The 21,431-nt window shown below is 39.5% G+C and overlaps 5 protein-coding genes across 8 annotated transcripts; 3 read left to right on the top strand and 2 right to left on the bottom strand.

Moving 5' to 3' along the window:
- Window positions 1-31: 31 nt before the first annotated feature.
- LOC122405220 lies at window positions 32-2,382 on the top strand. Its single transcript, XM_043409787.1, has 4 exons — window positions 32-152; window positions 495-694; window positions 1,783-1,926; window positions 2,025-2,382. Exons 1-4 carry the CDS (start codon window positions 146-148, stop codon window positions 2,109-2,111), a joined length of 438 nt encoding a protein of 145 aa, XP_043265722.1. The 5' UTR covers window positions 32-145; the 3' UTR covers window positions 2,112-2,382.
- Window positions 2,383-4,104: 1,722 nt separating this feature from the next.
- LOC122399973 (solute carrier family 46 member 3) lies at window positions 4,105-14,113 on the top strand. Its single transcript, XM_043401141.1, has 6 exons — window positions 4,105-5,580; window positions 10,193-10,294; window positions 11,232-11,369; window positions 11,464-11,547; window positions 12,219-12,375; window positions 12,750-14,113. Exons 1-6 carry the CDS (start codon window positions 4,590-4,592, stop codon window positions 12,937-12,939), a joined length of 1,662 nt encoding a protein of 553 aa, XP_043257076.1. The 5' UTR covers window positions 4,105-4,589; the 3' UTR covers window positions 12,940-14,113.
- A 9-nt stretch (window positions 14,114-14,122) lies between these two features.
- Window positions 14,123-17,169, bottom strand: LOC122400031 (RNA polymerase II-associated factor 1 homolog). 2 transcript variants are annotated; one of them, XM_043401264.1, is made up of 9 exons: window positions 17,024-17,169; window positions 16,845-16,938; window positions 16,627-16,719; window positions 16,237-16,561; window positions 15,783-15,926; window positions 15,599-15,702; window positions 15,306-15,522; window positions 14,996-15,236; window positions 14,123-14,923 (listed from the first exon to the last, which is right to left on the bottom strand). In XM_043401264.1, the coding sequence occupies exons 1-9, from the start codon at window positions 17,025-17,027 to the stop codon at window positions 14,505-14,507; spliced, it is 1,641 nt and encodes a 546-aa protein (XP_043257199.1). In that variant the 5' UTR covers window positions 17,028-17,169; the 3' UTR covers window positions 14,123-14,504. The 2 variants fall into 2 exon arrangements, with proteins under 2 accessions (XP_043257199.1, XP_043257283.1); XM_043401348.1 differs by lacking the exon at window positions 17,024-17,169 and having other exon boundaries at window positions 16,845-17,014.
- Window positions 17,170-17,323: 154 nt separating this feature from the next.
- LOC122400148 (tRNA-specific adenosine deaminase 1) lies at window positions 17,324-19,796 on the top strand. Of its 2 annotated transcripts, XM_043401568.1 has the most exons (6): window positions 17,324-17,430; window positions 17,508-17,588; window positions 17,688-18,470; window positions 18,794-19,048; window positions 19,123-19,178; window positions 19,703-19,796. In XM_043401568.1, the coding sequence occupies exons 3-6, from the start codon at window positions 17,782-17,784 to the stop codon at window positions 19,759-19,761; spliced, it is 1,059 nt and encodes a 352-aa protein (XP_043257503.1). In that variant the 5' UTR covers window positions 17,324-17,430; window positions 17,508-17,588; window positions 17,688-17,781; the 3' UTR covers window positions 19,762-19,796. The 2 variants fall into 2 exon arrangements, with proteins under 2 accessions (XP_043257503.1, XP_043257417.1); XM_043401482.1 differs by lacking the exon at window positions 19,703-19,796 and having other exon boundaries at window positions 19,123-19,504.
- Window positions 19,412-21,407, bottom strand: LOC122400279 (RNA 3'-terminal phosphate cyclase-like protein). Of its 2 annotated transcripts, none has more exons than XM_043401770.1 (7): window positions 21,037-21,407; window positions 20,616-20,735; window positions 20,365-20,531; window positions 20,123-20,297; window positions 19,906-20,056; window positions 19,727-19,831; window positions 19,412-19,650 (listed from the first exon to the last, which is right to left on the bottom strand). In XM_043401770.1, exons 1-7 carry the CDS (start codon window positions 21,176-21,178, stop codon window positions 19,506-19,508), a joined length of 1,005 nt encoding a protein of 334 aa, XP_043257705.1. In that variant the 5' UTR covers window positions 21,179-21,407; the 3' UTR covers window positions 19,412-19,505. The 2 variants fall into 2 exon arrangements, with proteins under 2 accessions (XP_043257705.1, XP_043257625.1); XM_043401690.1 differs by having other exon boundaries at window positions 19,416-19,650; window positions 20,616-20,855.
- Window positions 21,408-21,431: the final 24 nt, after the last annotated feature.

The raw sequence follows: 21,431 nt of genomic DNA, 5'->3' as shown, positions 1-21,431 counted from the left end.
CTTAGAAGAAGGTGTTCTATCATACGATTTAAAGAATACAAATATTACAACACATTTACGATAAGATTAGGACAGTTTATAATCAGCTGTTGATACAAGATAAGCATCATTTCTTCTTCAAGAGGCAGACGAAACAGACTACAAGATGCCAGGTAAGTGTTACAGGTGTGCATAGTTAATTCTACTAATCAGGAATATTTTAAGTTTGAAAACTTTTTTAATCAATTATAAAAATATACTCTATAATAATCTTATCAGGAATTACTTAACGCTGCCATTTTCAGTTCGTAGCGTTAATGTTAGATAAACATGTATTTACACTTTTATCTCACGAATGGTTTAATTATTATAATTTGTTGAAAGATAATAGTAGATGTCAAAAGTCTGTGTTAAATTATACAATATCATTTGTAGATATTAAATGGGAGAAAGTTGACTTGTAAATATTTTGCATGATATAGTTGGTACAGTTTGAGCAATTGTTTGCACCAAAGCTTACAGGTGGATTCATCGAAGCGCGGAGCAAAGTTTACCCAGAAATGCAGTTGTTGGAGGACGAGACGCCGACGGAACGACCATCTTTGTCGGCAGAGCCTTCCACGAAGGTGACATGCTTCCGGCAAAAGTGATTCCCGATAAAAGCGTTGCTTACGTGTGCCACAACGGAGAGGAACACGCTAAATACGATTTCGAAGTGAGTACATCGCGATAAGTTTACGCGTTTCTCTATAATTAAAATCATGCATGACTTTTGAAAAGACATAAACGCCAATAACGAGATAGAAATTGATCTCGATCGAATCGTTCGTAACATCTGATCCTGTGTTTCCTATTTCTCATTACGAATTCTTTCCAGATCATTATCTTGTAAGGAGTTAAACATTTCGAGTTAGAAATCGATCCCATATTAGCGTCTGTTCGCTGGCAATCTAATCTGACGATCAATAGGTAAATCTACGATATCGACGCTATCTTTTCTTATTCCTTCGGGATAGTAGCAGAGAAACCGATTAAACTCAAGGCGAACTAGCGGAGACGCTAGCCGGTTCGATGATTTTAACAAATAATAAATCCTTTCTATAATGAACTTAATTTCCTGATGGAACGAAGTGGCCTGTCGACTCATGCAAACACGGAATTGAGATTTCGTGTCAAGGCGAAGCCGTTTTGCTTCGTAAAATAGTAACACACTTCGTGCGATTTGCATCGAACTTTGTTTTTACGTGACCGTTTCTTCTACCGATGTCCCGGTAAATTTTAGTATTTAATTCGTCCGTTAATGTCGTTCAGTTCGATAATTTATCATCGTCGATTATATCGATTACTTACATTTTCGATTATCCGACGTTCGATCGAAAAATTTGTTTACTCGAGATACTCGACGTGCCGAATACGCGGCAGAATATTTTTATGTAATAAAAGTTCAGATAGCTTGTCATGTTTTAAAATCAATGAAAAGTGCCAAGTTAGCAAAGTTACACGGACTAACACATATTTAGACAAATCTGTGATAACAAATACAGAAATAATTGATTTGGAGCGAAATGACATACGTATATGGAGTGGCAGGTAAAAGGGAGAGGGGGGCTCGAACACTTGTAGCCCCCCCTCCATCGATCAACAGAATCTGTTACCTGAATTCTAATCGCTTCGATCGATTTCTCAGTTTCTTGATAAATGTTGAACACTCGTCCAGACTTAAATATTTCTAGTTATAATTTCTAAGGGTGGAGTTCTAAAATTTGAAATTGATTGCATCTTTAATGTGTTTCGTTTCTTTAGGTTCTGTGCCTGGGCGAATTCGCATGGGAGTTCAGCAGCAATGGCGAGGTTCCAAGCGAAGCGGTAGTCGCAGGACAGACTTCTGACGGAGAGTCTCTGTATATTGGCCGCGTTCTCCATAATGGATCCCAAACAGTTGGCAAGGTCGGAATTGTCTGTTCCTAGTATCACAAGATGGCGTAAACGTAAAGGGTCGTAACTTCCCGCGGTTTCAAGCAATGAAAAATGTTATTCTTTCGCAGGTCCAACCCAGTCACGGCTGCCTCTACATTCCCTTCGACGGAGAGGAGTTGTCCTTCAAAGACTACGAAGTCCTCGTACTTAATTAATTACTGTGAAACTAAGGTTACGATCGTTGTTATACGCATAGAATACATGACTAATGTTTTTTATTATATTTAGACCTTCGATTCTCGCCTAAACGTAACGATTTTTTTAACGAAGGAGAATAACAATAAATAAGAAATAAATACTAAAGAGGATCAATATCGTACTGCAAATAGTTATCCTTACGACTTACCATAAAATATACTGCTTCCTGTGTCTAGTACAAAAAGAGGCGAAACCTAAAAATCATTGACGCGTTTAACGCGAAGGTTGTCGACGACATTAAAAAACTCTGCTCGGAGAAATCTTAATTTGTTCGCTGCATATTATTAGCCCAATAAAATATGCAAATCTACGAAAGTAGATTTTTTAAAAAACGTAGTCCAGCTTCGCTAAGGGTAATTGGATAATAGTCGAAGAAATTGTCGTTATGATCTACGCGCTCGCGTGTCGAGTGCCAAAGAAATTCGTTAAAAATCCAATACCAGAAGTTGACGCGATTGCATGTGATTCGATAATTCGAAACGTAATTATCCCGTGCACGGAATCGTAAAAAAGAAGAAGGATGCAAGTGTACCGAGCGTTCGAACGTACTGTAGCATTTGACCCTTGAAACGGTTTATTCCGAGTCGGAGCATGCGATGACAGCGGATGTGTCGGTGAAACATCAAAACAACGGGTCTGTCACGGCCCTGGATCGAATACTTTTATAGCATCACTCGAATTGCGAGCATTACTCACTTGAAGACGTCATACGATCAACTTAAGTGCCAGGGCCGTAACTCAAATATCGAATCCAGCTACATGTCCTACGATTTTAGCAATTTCCCCGAAAAGCTTCGCGCCCATACGATTAATTCTCTTCCAGATCTATTTCGATCTCGACGAATTTCATCTTTGGCGAACCATGGAAATCCACGAGCGTTCAACGATAAATTTGACCGCCGGGACCATTGACCGAATTTCTACGGAACCCGGGCCGCTCGAAGGTCTAGAAAAATCTTAAGCCCACGAAGCACGCACGAACGAAGTAACGTAATTGCCAATTCGTCACAATTGGCCGCCCAGCAAACGTCATTACGGGACCAGAAAGATCCCACGAGCAAATCGTTGTCGTCGGTATACTTAATGCAATCTTTGATTTATCGTTCTAGGTGGCGGTGTCCAGAGGGGGACGGCCCTGCCTGAAATAGGTTCTAGCCGTAGAAGACAAGACAGCCGTTGTGATTATTTTATCAACAAATTGCTACATTTAACGGCACCTCGACTCTGGCCTACCAGAGATGACGATTTCAACGGTGCTCCCTGTTTACATATCTCTCTTGCTGTTGGAAAGAATATAGAATCGCTCTTTTCCCCTCGGGGCACCTAAAACAACGAGCTGTGTGCTTAGAGGAAGTAACGTTTGAGAGAAGAGACAGATCGGAGAACAGAGAACCGAAAGGATTTTGTAAACAAGTCAGCAGGGATAAAGAAATCCATCTTCTTATCTCTGTCGCATGTTCAGCCAGCCAGAACATTGAAACGCACGAGTAATGCGACATTACGTGTAATCAGAGGGACGTTTTCCTGCCGCTTTCAAGGTAACGATTTGCACCGAATTAAAAAAAAAACAGAAAAAGAAACTATATTCAGCGACTCGACCTTCTTCTAAAATACAGATCACGGAGTACGATTTAGAATCGTTAAAGCGAGCTTGTAGTCCTCAGGTTCGAGAGGAAAAATGATTTCTCGAATCGTCAAAAGGAGACGAAGAAGGAGATCGAGTCGGAGGCCGGACGTGTATTTGCTTCGGAGGTGCGATGGCTAACCTTGACCTGAAAAGCCCCTGAGAGCGGAATCGGAAGCGTCGCGGAGCCGGGACAGCGCGTGGTTGGGCATCATCGTCGCAGAAACAATTTGTACCGTCGAAGTTTCGACGAGCAACGCGTATTTAGCGGACTAGGTGGACGTACCCGAGGGTACCTCGCCGCACGTGGAGAGGGCCAAGAGATTAGAGGGGACGGAAGAAGGGAACAGGAGGTGGTGGAGGAAGAGTCGGTGCAGGAGGTGGTCGAGAGGAAGAAGAAGGGAAGGAGGTGACACGCGTATCGCAATGCACAATGGTGCATTAGCCAGGAGTAGACGGCCAGACGGTCTCTCCCGCGGACCGGCTGTGAAATCTATCGAAGCGGTATACACCGTGAAACAGGAACCGCATCCGTAATAATCGACACGTTCGTAACTGTTCGACGGAGGAACGATACTTCCAACAGCTCGAAAGATCAATCCCGTTCCTCGACGTTGACGATCCTCCTGAAACCGGCTCGCATGACTCTGAACATCGGACACGCTTGGAGACTTCGCCCGATAGAGGTTCTGAAGCTTCTCGATACGAGATAGTGTTCACGTTCGAACACACACCGTGCGTGTACCTTGGGTGGGTCCGTGCACATTCGTAAATAGTCAGAGGCTCGATAGACAGCCTCTTCCCGTCGAAGATGGCTGACTCTATTCCGAACGATCCGGTGGCTGGCACCACCGTGGAGAAGAAACGCGGGGACTCGGTGAACCCGTCCGACCAAGGCGTCGTCTGGAAGTCGATGACGTTACGGGAGAAATGGGCCTACTTCACCAGCAACATCACCGTGGAACCCATGATCGCCTGCTACGTGATACCGTGCATGCTCGCGTCCCTGGCCACGCAGAATCTCAGCCTGGAGAAGGCCTGCAGGGTGAACCTGGCCTATCCGGACGAGGTGTGCACGGCGCTGGCGAACAGAAACACCACCGGCTACGAGGCGGAGGAGACCGCTGTTCAGCAGCTGGTAGCCGGCATGCAAACGTGGAAGACAGCCCTGACCAGCGGCCTCCCGACGATACTGATCCTCTTCATGGGCGCCTGGAGCGATCGAACCGGCCTGAGGAAGCCTTGCATGCTTCTGCCGATCGTCGGCGAGTTCCTCAGCAGCGTCAGCATGCTTCTATGCACGTATTTCTTCTACGAGGTGCCGATGGGTGCCACCGGCGTATTCGAAGCCCTTTGGCCGTCGTTGACCGGCGGCTGGTTCACCATGTTCATGGGTGTTTTCAGTTACATAGCGGACATCACGTCCGTGGAGTCGAGAACGCTACGGATCGGTGCCGCCAACGTATTCTTGTCCCTCGGTGTGCCGATCGGTATGGCGTTGTCCGGTATATTGTACTTGAAGCTGGGCTTCTACGGTGTTTTTAGCATATCGACCGTGTGTTACGTGTTGAGCTTTGTTTACGGGCTGATCGTGATCAAGGAGCCGCCCAGGGCGCGTCTCAACCAAGCGAAGAAAACCGACGAGAAGAGGATGTCCCTGTGCGACGCGATCCTGGACTTCTTCGCGTTCAAGCACATCGAGGAAACGTTTCGCGTGGCATTCAAACAGGGCACGAACAATAGACAGAAGAGAGTCGTGGTGCTGATGATCGTCGTCATGGTTGTATTCGGACCCCTTTACGGTGAGTTCGTCGTTACGCGAACGGATGCACGAAAGCTGACACGGAATCGGAAAAAACACCAGGACGGCGACGATTATTTTTTTATTTATTGCGTTAATGGCCGAATGGCAAAACAAACGAAAACTCTTAGATATATGTAACTTCTGAAATCTCTCGAATTTCTATGGAAATGATATTGTAACTTTCACCACCGATGATAATGCATACAGAAAGAATATTTGTTATTTAAAGATCGACGAGATCTAGAGCAACGCGTGCCCGGTAACGCGTTCGTTTTTCTAACGAGATACCGATTATTTTCGAAACACGAACAAACTGAGTTTACGTAAGCCCGTTCGAGCGTCCCGATGACTAGAATAACGAAACGTAAACACGTTTTGATCTGCCGCAATTTTTTCCCGCCAAACCTGCATCGTTCGATTTCTCTTTCCGTTGCAAGTTACGCGCATACGCTTTTATGTTTACACTTCGTACGGATCGGAGCACGCGCGCGGATCGTTTTCAACGAGAGCGCTCTCATCGGGTGCAATTATTTCTTTGCTCTACGCTCCAGCGGATCGCCTAAACGCGGTCAAACGATAACTCGATCTTCCGTTCGTCTCGAAACAGCGGCTTTTTTTTTATCGTTCGACGTTACTTTCGTCGACTTTCACGATTTTCTGAGTCGACGCTCGAACGCGAGAAACTCGTCGAAGCTTATCGCGCGAATCGACATCGAGCTCGATGGGATCATCGATATTTTTGTATTACCTTTCGCGATTTTTATTCGAATCGAAGTTTCTCTGATTAAAAATCATCGAAAGCTGTCTCGTTATCGAACGAACCGCGGAGGCTTTCCTCCAATAACCGGCATAATTTGCCTCGACCGTCCGCATTTTGTTTTGCATTCCCCTGCAAAACGTGGAACACGTAGGTGTATCCGAACTCTCTCTTTCTTTCCCTCTCACGGTACACATCGAACGATCGAATGAAAGTGGAAAGAGTTTCACGTAACTCTCGTTAATCTTGTCCGTTTCTATCGCGGTAACTGTACGTTTCCACGTTTCCACAGGTAATTGCAATAATTCGATCGCGACAAGCGAACCGAGGGAAAGTGGAAAAAAATGGTGTACAGTGACTATGAAAATGCTTTGCAGTCGGCTTCGAGGGTACGATTATCGTTCGACGGTTTGGAAAACGCGATTGTACGAACGGAGGATACGGAGGGACGTTTATTAGCGAAAGTACGATCGATGCGCCTTATAAGCGACGAACGACGAGCCGCGATATCGTAACGTTCTCTAAAATGTTTCAAACGCCGAACGTAGAAATTTTAGTGTCCCCATTCTCTCGAAACACCGGGTTGCTAATCTCGAATGACAATACGGTGCCTCTTTGCATCGTCAATTACGGATTATTGGCGCATCACGAATTCGTATTGCAACAGAGGATTCAAGGCAACCGTCCTCGTCATAATTTAATTAGACTGCTAATGTGCTCGACATTATAATGTTTTGTTAGCTCTTCATTCAGTCTCGTCCGACCTGTAAAACGGCACGAGTAATCATCCTGATTATTACAATTTTGTATAATGGACTTCTTCCTGATTTTCAATGCTCAACAATTAGGCGTACGCGTGTATTCGTAAGATTACGTGTTTCTTAATACGGTTTTCGACAGGACGGTTATATTTATTATATATTTTCCGTACGAAACGTTCGTATTCGTTCCGAGATATAGGGTAAAACGGTTAACAAAGTCTCATCGTTGATTCGATAAAGGTACGGTGTTCGAACACAGCAAGCTAGTTAATCTATCAATATGGTCAGTACGTGACCGAAGCATATTAATACCAATCATCTGAAACATTGTGTAATTGGACCATGCAATTGGTGTACGCTAATTAAATCAAGCGACGCCGTTAATTCGATCAACCTAAGGACTCTTTCGACATAGTAAACTCCGCTGCGTGGCCCTATCGTTTATCAGCAAAAGTAATAATTATTATTATTATAGTCGATGGTAACCGGCAAGTACGATTATTGGAAAAAATTTTAACGACAATCGATACGCGTGGAAACGAGCTCGCTGCTGTAACACGAATCCCGTGCCCTATTAAACAAATCCTCGCCTATATTGCACAATCTTCCACCACTTCGTTACTGTTAATTCTTTATTTCGATACTCGCGTGTCTATTCGGGATAAATAGAGTTTAGGGTAACACTTTCACTTCGTGCTGCACCAAACGTAGATTATAAACAGTACTACCTGCTGTAAAAACTCTCGAATCCCCCCGTATCTTAAAATTATTGTCAAAGACGATGGAAAGAATTTATCAGAATCGTCAGGTTGCTCGAAGAAGACGTCAAGTATTAAGTTTGATCGATCGACTTTAATTGCGTTCATTTTTGCGACTCGATTCGAGCAAAGAGACATCGTCGAACAATCACTATGAATATTAGTAAAAAAAAAAGCATTTCCTGTGGTAGCAACCGTTCGTCAGAAGTATTCTAAACAGTGACAATGAAGATGATGGCTTCAAACTTATGACCGGTAGTGTATGTGCGAAGTCAACATACCTATTAGAACTATATTCTGAGCGTACGTATGCTAATACCGTCTGATTACTTAAGTACTCTGATGTAATTTCAGATCTTTGACCGTCGGAAATAAGTCTAGTCTTGGTGGTTCGAAGGGTTCGTGCTGTAACATATTGGGGCCGTTACTTTTACATACAGACAAGTGCGGATCTATGTTGTAGACGTAGACCGCTCGAGCCACGATCGAGTCCACGATTTATTTACGAAAACACCTCGAAAATGTAGCATCGTAATTACCGTAGAAACGATCAAAGTGTCGCGTTAGATTATTTTCGCTCGACGACGATGACGACAATTAAAATCACCCGTTGGAGTATTTCGCGACGGTGTTTGAAATAAGAAAATTTAATCAAAGTCACGTTAAACGTCGGTGAGGATTAATCGTGCTCGAACGACGATCGATTTATCATTTGCATGGTAATTTTTCTCCGGCGGGAATAATCGAACGCAACAATGTCGCATCGTTCGATGCATAATATTTCCTAGTATTTAGATAACGTTGATCGTTCACTTGTCTGTAGGAAGAGCGAAAAATCAAGGTCGAAGTTAAAAAATCCGCGTCATTTGTGCAAGCGAACTTGACCCACTCGTGGTCGAACAATTTTCGAGTGTCTTGCTTATTCGTAATGAAACGAATTATCGTGTAGGTTCGTGTTAACTGCAGATTATTCTCACTTGAGTCAACTCGAAAATTAGGTTCTTAGTCGGAATTCCCTGAATCCTCGTAGTGGCTTGGGGAATCCTAGTTATCAGCTCTTCCGAGCGAATATACAATCCTGGTTGAACATTCTTACGTATAAACTACGAGCGTATCTTTCATATGTGCTTTAAGGCATCCCAAAAGTGACACCACCCTCTTCTCCAATTTTTCGAAACGGATTGATTCTCACGTATTTATTTTTAAAAAATAAATCGTACTTGATTCACGCGAATTTTTAGCGTCTGTTTCGACAAATGAACGGCCGTAAGGAAAACAAGACAATGACGCGATAATGACCGAAACTCGACGGAAACGATTAAATGGAGGCCCTGATGAACGAACTTGTTGTATAACGCTGTGTTCATTATTGTGCTAATGTCAGGTAATAACGCGTCGAAATTACTCGGGATAAATTCGTATCGCGGTTTCTCAGTAGTTTGTGAAAATCTTATGGTGATAAAAATATCCTTGAGCGGTAACATAACGCGTCACGGTGATCGATTTTGATCTATGCAGCTCCGCCTATTCGATTCTCACGATGTTAAAACCTCTCGTAATGAGGTGAAATACCCGAAAGAAAGAGATACTTCGTAGATGTACGAGTTGTTTTTCCGGATAGCCTTAAGTAACGACAGGAAACATTGAAATCATCGTTTTTAAACGATCGGCTCAAAAGACTGACTAGTAGTTTTCAGAGTATCGAAACGGTACGCGAAATTATAACTATTTTTATGAAATGTACAGCAAACGTGATCCAACGAGATTCTGGTTTCAGTAAAATTGTAACGATTAGGGTGGAATGCACGATTTATCTGCCGGAAAGGCTGCTGGAGGAACTCAAAGAATGTCACTAGCTGGCGCCATGATATTACCGTGGACCGTTTTATCGTTGTTCTGGTAATTTATTCGAGCAAAAACTTGCATACTACGAAGGAACTTCGTTCTTCCTCACGGCTAACGTTTGGCCTTCCGCCTATAATTTTCAACTTAATTTTTAAACCCATTACGGACCGCGTCGCTGACGGCAATGCAACATTGCAGACGCTGAACGCGAACTGCAATTCTGAAAAACGCTTTGACCATGATCTTTCATGCTGTGCAAACGGAACCGTCCCACCCACATGGTTTCGCTACAACCCATGGTTTCGAAACCGTGACGTAAGCGTTGTAATTTTTATTTTCAATCTCCCTTCGAACGCGAAGTTACCGGAAACGATTGATCGAACGAATCCAGGATCTACGATAAACCAATTCGTTCGATCGTTTCGCGAGGGTTTTAAAAACGGGGCAAAGGAACCGCGAATCGATGAATTAATTCAATTTAAATTTCAGGTGAGATAGCGGTGATGTATCTTTACATGAGGTATAGATACCATTGGAACGAAGTAATGTTCAGCATGTTCACCACGTTTGCCATGGTTACGAATTTAATTGGTAAGTCATAATTTTTTTTTTTTTAAATAACAATCTCTAATCGTTTCAGAAACACATTAATCGTCTTTATCTTAATTCTCTGCACCTGTAAATATAAACGTACATAATTATAATAATACTTACATCCTGCAAACAACTTGTACAATTAACAGCAAGAGATTCGTGGATAATGTTTGCCTCGCGAGTAATGAAATCGCATGACGTTAAAAAAAAATAACGCTACAATCAATGGCGTTAATAAATACCATCATTTCCACGATCAATTTCCGCGGTGACATTTAATTCTGCATCGATGCTGGAATTACTGGTTTCTTTTTCTCTTTAATGTAGAATCGAAATTATATAGAGAAACTCGGGGAAACCGAGTACAGCACGAATGGCATTTTGCACGTGAGATTGCATCTAATGCTTGTCTGATGCGGTGCATCAAAACGTATTTCCATGCATCCGGCGCGTTCGACGCGGAGTATCGTAAATTGAATTTGTCCTTTTTAACGAACTGTTCGTCGTTACGTTTCACTTTCGATCGTCGGTGCTTAAATTTTTTTGTCGAAATCCTTTAAACGAATCCAACGAAGGCGTTAAAAGCTTGTAAAACTCGTTGTACGATGATTGCCTTTTTGTGTATCGAACTGCGAGAGCAACGGGAATCGGTTATGCAACGAACAGCATTGTTGTCGAGCGGAATTGTTGTGAAAATCCGGGGCTCTACAAATTACAAAACCGTACAAAAGCGTCGATCAATGGACAGAGTCGTTGATCCGGCATTGTGCGATTGCAGAAACGTGTAATCTGGTATCCTTGAAGGAAATTGACGGACGTTGAAATTGTTGCAAGATAAATGATCGAAGAGTCGATGAAAAATGTCTGCTGATCGTGGAATAAACGTTGAGATCGCTCGCTTGTATTTTTCTGATAGAACGTTCTTTTATTGCAGGTACTGCGATATCCGTGGGCGTGTTCAGTCACATTTTGAAGATCGACGATGCGATCGTGGGTATCATGAGCTCCATGAGCAAAATTTTGGCTGGATTCGTTTACGCGTTCGCGACCACCGACTGGATGATCTACCTGGGTAAATCTAATTCATCACGCTGAGCGTAACGTTATGAATAATTAAATCCCGGAAGCGTTTATTAACGGAACGATAACGATGCGATTAATTCCAGGGGCGATCGTTGAAATCGTGAACGGAACGTCTTTTATAGCGATGAGATCGATAGTATCTAAGCTAGTGTCAACAGACGAGCTCGGTAAGTGGATGCAAACGCGTTATTTATCACCGCAACATTGCGGAATGATGTTGCTGAATATCTACCAGGTACCGTTATGCGAACGTCATTACTGCATCATGCACACTGGAGATGTTTGTCCGATATAATTAACGGAATGCTTGAATTTGCATAAGACTGCGATAAAATCAATTAAGCAGGCGACAATGTAACGAATTGTACAATTATATAATCAATCGACGGTTCACACCTGGTCCAGCGTAACGCGTAACGCGTAACCTTCGACCCAATCGGAATATATATTTCAACGCGTTTACCTTCGTCCTGGATCGTTTTCTCGGAACCGCGTGTAAATAGAATAATTTTATTTGATCGTGTCTTCTAACGAGTCGACATCGTTTCCAACCAATTTTCCCTGAACTTTTCTCTCGGTACGAACGAAGCCTAACGAGGCTTTCCTGTCCGCTTAATGATCTAAGAGCCTCCTGACCATGTTTTTTTCATCGACTACGTTTCGTTCCACCTTCTTTCATCTTCCACCGATCGCGTCGGCCTCGCCGAACCGTCGATTTCCGTCTTACATAATGGGATACGCGAAACGCAAAGTTAATCGAGGCAAGAAACACGCCGTAGCAAAAGAAATTCCTCGATCGCGAAAGATCCTGTAATAATTACCCCCGTACATTTTCCAGGCAAAGTGAACTCTTTATTCGGCGTCTGCGAATCGCTAATGCCGCTCGTTTACGGACCAATGTACAGTTCCATTTATGCCGCGACCATGAAAACATTCCCGGGGACGTTCTTCATCGTTGGTGCCTGCATGACCATGCCAGCTGTCTTTGCGTTTTTGTAAGTCCTTCCTTTTCCGGCCCCGACACGCGACCAGGACGCTGCTATCAACATACTTTGCTTCTGGTCGCCAAATGACCGAAGACTATTAGGTCGGTGAGAAAGTCGCTTTGGTTTTGGAAGTACGCAAGATAAATCGCTAGAAACAGGCCTCCTTAATATCTTTGCTACTTTAACCCTTAGACACCCTGTGTACCGTAAGGGTTGAATTAAAAAGAAAGACTACCATTTAGACCTATTGTTACAAGCATATTGAGAGCAAATAATGCAAGTTACATGTATCATGATTGGACTTTTTGATCGATTTAATAGTCTTTATCGTACAAGGAGAATGTCTAAGAAATCAATATTCGTAAACGATTGTTTACAAACAGCTGGCTGTACACGGAACATCGAAGAGATCGTCAACTGTTGGAGCAAGAGAAGAAAGCGAAGAGCAAGGTCGAGAGCCAAGAAGAAAGCGACTCGAAGATAGCGAAATGGCAGATCACCGGCGAGAAGAAGTCGGAAGTACCTACTATGAACGGCGTTACCAACGTGGCGTTCGAATCCGATCATTTATAATCGATAACTTAAATCGGAATACGTAACGCGAGTAAATGATCGAATTCGAATGCCGGGACGGAGAAGTTTGTGAATATTTAAATCGGGAGAAAGGTAATGATGAAAAGGTAAGAGGTCAATGAGACAGAGGATCGCGCTGAAATAACTTACACGAACAACAGCATTAGAACTGCTCGTAAATTTCGTAAGAAGAGTTTAATGTACAATTTGTTCCCGTTTCGTCATGGCGCGCAAACGAATCAACGACAGATCAAATATTTTTTTTTCTAGTAAATGTAGTATCACTAGCGACGACATTACAGCGTGATTGTCATGCTTTATTATAGACAAACGTGATTAGAGACTTGTTTATTTGGAAAAGTTGGAGTTGGTAAAAGGACAAAAATAAAGATCTTAATAATGCATGAAGTTACGCGCTTACTCAAACGACACGAATAAAGGATAGCTACATTTCAAAACGTAGCAAACTGTGGGAATTAAAATGTTCCAAGTACCTATGTATTGATCTATCGATCGTTCGTAGTCGATTTGCGGTGGATAACCGAAAAACGCGAGAGCCTGGTGCATGGAGCTATCCTTTGTTGCAAGTTCTAGTACAAGCAGTTTCCGGTACTTAAATAAATGAATTGTTACAATAGATAAAACGGAACGGGTATATAACCTGTTCGAGTGTATCAGTATTACAAATGCATACATCTCCCCGACTACTGTTATTTGAGAAAAATGAATTCACGAAAGAACGAGACATCATGTTACGTAACGTTTAATTTCATGGATAAACAGAGACACGAATTTTATCTTGTGTTTGGTATTCTAAAATGGATGTGAAATCTACCCTCGCAGCCGTGTAGTGGGAATAAAAATTTCACACTTTCCAAGTGTATTTTATGAAAAACTTCGTATGCGAATGAGATCGATCTGTTGTACATTTTTATTAAATAGTATTTATATTAAGGACCTGCATCATTTCCGTACGTGTATTATAGCTTATTGTGATATAGTACAATAGTTTTATATTTAGGAGATAAACAGAGTTACGGAAATAAAAAGTTTTCATTGACCTTTACCGTTAATCGTTCTCTTACCACTGATGAAACCAACCATTGGGAATTATACATATGCAAGGTATCAACAAAACCGCGTACGATGCGTGTTTTTAATATGTTAATATATATAAATCAGTCCTGTAAATTTTAACTGCTTACATCTCGAAAACGAAGCTTCAAATTGAAAATTGATAAAAGAACTTATTTCATTGTTTTAACATATCAAATTAATCCTGAAAAAAATGTTTCATATTTTTGTTAACACCACGTGTAATAATAATTTATAACGATCTTTATAAATCGTAATTTTTTTTTATTAATGTCAACTGTTTAATTGTATCGTAATATGCCATACATTTATGACAATCATTATATACATATAATGAAGAAACGCTTTCAAAATAACAGTCCATTAGTGGCTTTAAGAAATGTCTAATTGTTTCAGTTTACCCGCAAGTACTACTAAAAATTTTTTTTCAGTAGCGTCGATTACTTTTCAACAAAAATGTTCTTAATTATTTATTCACTTTCGGAACCACTCTCGCCACTGCCACTACCGGAACCACTGCCACTGCCGCTGCCTGATTTTGACCTCGATCGAGATCTCGACTTTGATCTAGATTTCGAGCTCGATGGTGATCCAGATCGAGACTTGGTTGGCGAACCAGAACGAGATCTTGAAGCTGATTTCGACCGGGACCTTGATTTAGAAGAGTTTTTCGATTGCGGGGTACCGGATCTTGATCTAGATTTGCTGTGCGATCTAGAGGGGGACCGTGATTCAGATCGCGAATGGGAACCAGATCTGGATTTTGACGGTGATCGAGATCGAGATTTTGATCTCGAACCGGACTTCGAACGAGATCTAGATTTTCTGCTGGACGCCCTAGAGGATGCTCTAGACGATGCTTTGGATCCGGCTTCGTTTTCGGATTTTTCTAAAATAGATATACGTTGTAAGTAATATATTTCATATAAGAAATAACAATATTAGCACTGTGTAACATTACCTCTTTCATCAGCTTTCTCGGTTTCTTGTTGAGGCTCTTCTTCCTCCTCCTCCTCCTCTTCTTCGTCTTCATCTTCCTCTCCAGGTGGTTCCAATTGCTTTTCCCTGTATCTTTGCATCTTAAATTCATTTGCATTGAGTGGTCTATGCCTTACAATCAATCTCGTATTATTTGGTTGCTGTCCAACTTTTTGACGACGTTTACTAAGACGCACGCGAGTTTCTAATTCGTTATAATATACCTGCAACATAAACGATGAAATATTATTTATAATTACATTTTAAGATTAGATTTAATTAATTCTACATACCCCATCCTGTCTTATAACAAGGAAATAATTTTCTTCGTATCCTTTTGAAGCTTTACTTTTAACATTCCAATTATATTCCCTAGCCATTTTATATTCATATTCTTCATCATCTGCATAATCAATTTCAGCTGTGAAGTCTCTCCTGCGTTTCTCTAATGTTTCATCCAAAGGTAAAAAGTAAGCAACAAATTGTTCGCCACTTTCGTCCATTACACCTCTGAAACAACATTTCTGTTAGAATATTTGTGCCCTACCAACAGAAACACAGATAAATATGCATTATATTATTTTACCGAATCATGGCTTGTGACATTTCCTCGATTTGAGCCGGCACGGAACGTCCTGTCGGGGCTGGATCCGAATCAAATATGACTTGGGCACAAGGATATTTCCATAGCTAAAATTAAATAATGAAAATGCTATAAAAAATTGAAATACTTAAATTATTAAACATTTTATAAATAAATATTAAAATACCTTGAAGTCTGGAAATACTGGTAAAATTTCTACAGGTACCACATTTGGTTTACTGTAATGTCTTTCAATTGATACTTTGTTATCTTCAAATGTCTTTTCTATAGCTTTTATTTGACTTTCACGGTCCATATATAGTGTTTCTTCCTGAAAATATAAATATACAAATGCAAATCCGTTTTTGATACAGTTACAGTAGTGCCCATTCAAATGTCCGCGCTCGGGACCGGCCGCGGTCGTTTAAATGGGCATGGTTACTTCTCAGAATTTAACGGAGATAAGGAAAGAGGATAAGTGCCATATATACGATGTATCGATAACGACCGGCGTCAAATTACGCTCGACACGCTCGATGTACGAAGCCTCTTTGCTTCCAAGAATTGGTGGAGATAACCATGGACATTTAAGTGGGCACTACTGTACAAAGATACATTAAACTACAAAACTATGAACTCACTTTGAAGTTCTTCTTAATGCTATAACCGACTTTAGCTTCAACTTTATCAACAGTTTGTGGTTGAAATCTAGTCTGCTCTGTAGAGATATACTCTGTACGTCTAAGCCAAGACACACTTCTGGCATGATGTCTTGATCTTTTAGAATCTTGTGGAGTAAGAACATCTTCTTCCAGGAGTTTTTCATCTGCAGGGTCTAATTGAGCGTTAACATCACCAGCATACGTATCCTTGTTTATAAGATCAATCTCCACACCTAAATCATGTTCTGTCAATACTTCATATTTATAATTACGTTCCAATGAGGTTGGATTATATTGAATGAATCTAAAAATATCATTTGATCATAGATTATTCAGAAAATTATTTAAATTTGAACATATAAGACTTACCTAGTGGATTCGAAGGGATATGTGATGAATTTAGGATCGAATGGAATATCTGGCAATGTATTACAATATTTAACTCTACATATTAACTCGGATCTGTAATAAAAATAATTACAAAGTGTTACAATTTGATGTACATATGCATTACTAATAGATGTTTACAGACACCAAGTGTGCATAGTATGTTAATTTATGGTTATACTCTATGATAACTTGTTTACCTTTTTTCTGCTGGCCTAGCCGTACGTTTATCTCTTTCGGTTGTACTACCATTAGTTTGAATTGTAGGGGCCATATCACATCGGTGAGTAAAATCTAATAATATTTTTCATATCACAATAAAATTTCGCTTAATAACGTAAATAACTCCATGAGTATAAAATGTTGTACATCTACATACACATAAACCATCTAGCGACGGGTGGGGTGAACACTAGATGGCAGTGCAATGCAGTTCAAAAGTTGTCCTTACACTTATGCATGCTAGTGCACAGCCACCTGTACGTACAGTGGAGGGGTAGTTCCCTTTGAGCACAGATCTGTCATTTGTATTCTGTACAAAGTTTGTGCATTTTAAGTTTGGCACTCGGAACTCGGAGTTCTTAACCAATAAATTCTGTAGTTTGTTTATCTTTTACGAGAAACCGCGCTGAAAAAAAAGTGGTAAAAGTGATTGTATTTATTTAGTGACTATACAAAAGTATGTGCTAGGATGTTGATACATTTTATAAATGAAATGTTACATTATGAGTGGTGCAATGCAAAATGTTCTTCTTTCAAGTGGTTATCTTATGCCTCTCATTGGATGTAAGATTATTAATATTACATAAGATAGAATATTAGTTTAAATCAAAGTATTAAATATAAAATCATTTTGTTTTCAGTTGGCACATATAAGATCCAAGGAGCAGATATAATATATCAAGTTGTTGATGAAAGTTTGAAAGCAGGTTATAGGTCTATTGGTATGTATACACAATTAATAAATTAGTAATACCGATTGCTTATTCAATTATAAATGTATTCCAAAGAATTCTACCATTTTGTTATTTTATTATATGTAGACACAGCTACAGTGTATAGCAGTGAAAAAGATATTGGTTATGCTTTAAAAAAATTATTACTTAATGATATCAGTTTGATGTCAATTATAATAGTATGGAAGATTTTGCAGACCAAATTGCAAAGCTTTGTATAGAAAAATATACAAAACTTAGTAAAACTGGTAAACCTTCAGAGACAGAATGGACCGTACTGTCTGGTATAGTATTAAAAAAACCTGATGGTTTATTGTCTTTAGTAGCTCTGGCTACAGGGACAAAGTGTTTAGGTGAGATAGATTTAATAAATACAAAATTATACGAGGAAGGTTGTAGATTAAACGATTCTCATGCTGAAGTTTTATCCAGACGTGCTTTTTTAAGATATTTGTACGAACAAATCAATTTACTGCTTGATGGCATTAGCAGCGATATTTTTACAATGGACAGTACGAATAAAATTAAATTAAAAGACGGAATATCATTCCATTTTTTCACAAGTCAAACACCTTGCGGAGATTGCTCTATATTTTTGAAAGATGAATTTTATGAAAATAATACACCACCAATGAAAATTGGAAAATATGATTGTAACGATGAAGGAGAGATGATTATGAAATCATGTGATAATAAAAAGGAACAGATACTTGGGGATATATATAGAACTGGTGCAAAATGTGTTAAAACTGAACAATATCAAGACCCTCATCTTACTGGAGTAAATTATCATGTAATTGGGCCATTGCGTACTAAACCAGGGAGGGGTAATCCTACTCTTAGTTTGTCTTGTTCAGATAAAATGGCAAAGTAAATAAAATTAGACAAAACTATACCATAAGCCTGCGCTTTTTGACGAAAAATTGGAACCAAAAAAATCACAGATATAGTAGTGCCCGCTTAAATGACCGCGGCCAGTCCCGAGCGTGGTCACTTAAGTGGGCACTACTGTAATAATCTCATAAAGATACAATGAGAAATGTAAAAGTTTTTAGTCAGTATTAGCATTAGAGATGAAGATGATTTTGCGACTAAATAATGGGGAAAAAATTCAGTCATCAGACGCGGGCTTATCGTACTTCCTTCTAAATATGTGCAGAACTTATGATAATGACGTTTTATACCTTTTTTAGGTGGAATATTCTTGGATTACAAGGTTCACTTTTATCAATACTAATACCTACAATAAAAGTGGAGAGTATCACGGTTGGAGGAAAATGTCCCTTCTCTTTAGAAGCAATGGAACGTGGATTGTATAAACGATTTAATAAGGAAGAAATATACAGACTAAAAATCATGCGAGCTAAATTTTCTTTCCAACAGCAGAAAAATTCTCAAAGAAAGAATCCATGCCCATCGAGTATCATATGGTGTGCTGTAAGACATCGGTAAATTTTTGTATTAAAATATGCATTTATATTTATGCTGGAGATGAACAATTGTAGTATTGGTTCATTCACAGTGATACAGAAATAGCAGTTGAGGGTAGAAAGCAAGGAGCTACTAGAAGAAAGAAAGGTAGTAATTTATTTATAACAAGACGTGCTCTTTTTGAAACATTTTTACGGACTTGTGATAGGTATTATAATCTTCATTGTAATATAAGACATCCGAAAAAAATAACGTATTTGGACTGCAAAAAATGGTCTAAGAATTATCAAAGTTTATGGAACGTATTGAAAATGGAGTCTTTCCGCGCTTGGCCTTCCAAACCAAATCGCGCACAAATGTTTGTGCTGTGAAAGCTTTAATGCATTTTCTGAAAGCAATTTTTTAAAGTACAAAGATATATTCTTTATTAATTTAAATTACAAAAGTAATCATACGACAAAAATATAACATATTTTACAATGTTCGTTTACTTATATTAGTATATCCTACACCCACACAAGTTAAAACAACTTGATCAAGTATTTCATCCTCTTCTCTGAGTGGTTCAATTTTAAATACCGTTCCAAAAAAGTCTCGTAAATCCCGTAAAAACTGTATCCTGTAATAACAATATTGTTTTTCATTTGTGTCATAAATTTTAATACTTGTAGGAATTGAGATATATAATTGTTTACATTGCTGGTGTCAAAGGTCCTGTTACAACTTTTGAAACATCGTTTTTACTCAGTGCCATGAACATTGCAGTCATACTTTGAAAAGGTGAATCCACACATCCATTTCTAAACTTGCATAGATTTATATTAGAATTTGATTACTCAGTGTTTTCTATCAATCAAAATTACACATGCCATACCGATAAATTTCATCAATTAGTTTCATAGCTGCTTCTTTACCAAGGTCTTCTGGCACACAAGGTAAAGAACCTGTTGTCATTAGAGGTGAAAATGCTTCTCCACCAAAAGCAATTTCTGTTGTGGTTTCGGCTAACAAACTTAGTCCAAAACCTGATGTGTTTATAAATGTTAGAGGTAACTCACAACATGTAGAAGCGAATAAAATAAATTATATACCTGGTGATTTTCCACTGGATGCACCTTTACAATGATCCGTATGAATATAGACATCTGGCAAAAATTTCAATAGAACACCTTTGGCTGATTCTACAATTCGGTTAGCAATGGCAGGAGATACGCGTATACTACATGCAATACCTCTTATTCTTTTTACCATGCCACTATTTTGAAGCTGCAAATACACTTTTTTTAAGTATAACCATCAGTTTAGAATATTTCAAATAAAGAATTAGACTAACTTGAATAGTTCTGACATTACGGCTAGCAGGACATTTGAAGTGTATTTCCCCACCACCCAAAGGTGCTGCCCCTCTTTTCTTAATGTTAAATACAACCTCGTTATCACCCATTAAGAACCTTTTTAACATAGGTACAGCAGTTGCTTTAATTCTGTCTACACATGGATCTTAAACATTGAATCATTCAATTTTAATAGATAATTTTTGTGTCCCTGATCATAATAATTTCCAATAACAAACTATTTACCCACCTATTGTATTATTAGTAATTCCTCTAAGTTTTATATCGACCGGGCTTTTACAGAATGGAGCTAATATCATAATTCCTTCTAAATAATAGCCAATGCCTCTTTGCAAGCTACAATCATGCTCTAATTCACCACCATGTAATAAACCAGGATTATAATATAAATTGGTCCCAGTTTCGTTCAGTTCTATTCTTGATCCGTTTGTAATTTTATCCAATAAACGTATAAAACTCACTTCGTATTCTAATACACATGATATATTAAGTTATTACAATGGAAATTCCGTGTTTCTTAATAGTATACCGTAATTACGAAATAATTAAGTTTCGCGCGTTATAGTATAGAATACAATGTATCGTACGTGTTTCTTTATTGTTTTGTGTCATGATTTAATATTTTTTAAGTACCATAGATTCAAACTAACCTTTAAGCCCGGGATCATCATCTTTGATTCTAATATCTGTTATTCGCACCGGTTTGCCTGAAAGCGTAGATAGCAGCAAACGATATCGCAAATAATTGCAACCTTCGTACGTTAATACTTTATTTTTTACTTTAGCCGGCATATTTGTTAAAATTCGCGGTAACGAAACAGCATGAGGTTCGACGGTGCGAACGCTTAAAAAAACAATAATGACGTCGCTGCAACGTCATAACTAGCGATGGAATTTCATGATTCGAAGCCTGAAATTTTTAATAGCGTTGATGATCTTGCAATCATCGTAATACATCAAGTCATGAAGAAACACCTTTAAAGAATACCGTGATCGATGTTTATTTTACGGTTAGTGTTAATTCAACGGTATAAATCTTTTCTCA

This window comes from Colletes gigas, unplaced genomic scaffold, assembly GCF_013123115.1.
Source record: "Colletes gigas isolate AHSC1104 unplaced genomic scaffold, ASM1312311v1 Colletes_gigas_Sc00001, whole genome shotgun sequence".
In the NCBI taxonomy this organism is placed as follows: Eukaryota; Metazoa; Arthropoda; class Insecta; order Hymenoptera; family Colletidae; genus Colletes; species Colletes gigas.
The sequence above is the reverse complement of the archived record's forward strand: the minus strand, read 5'-3'. Positions and strand labels throughout refer to the sequence as shown.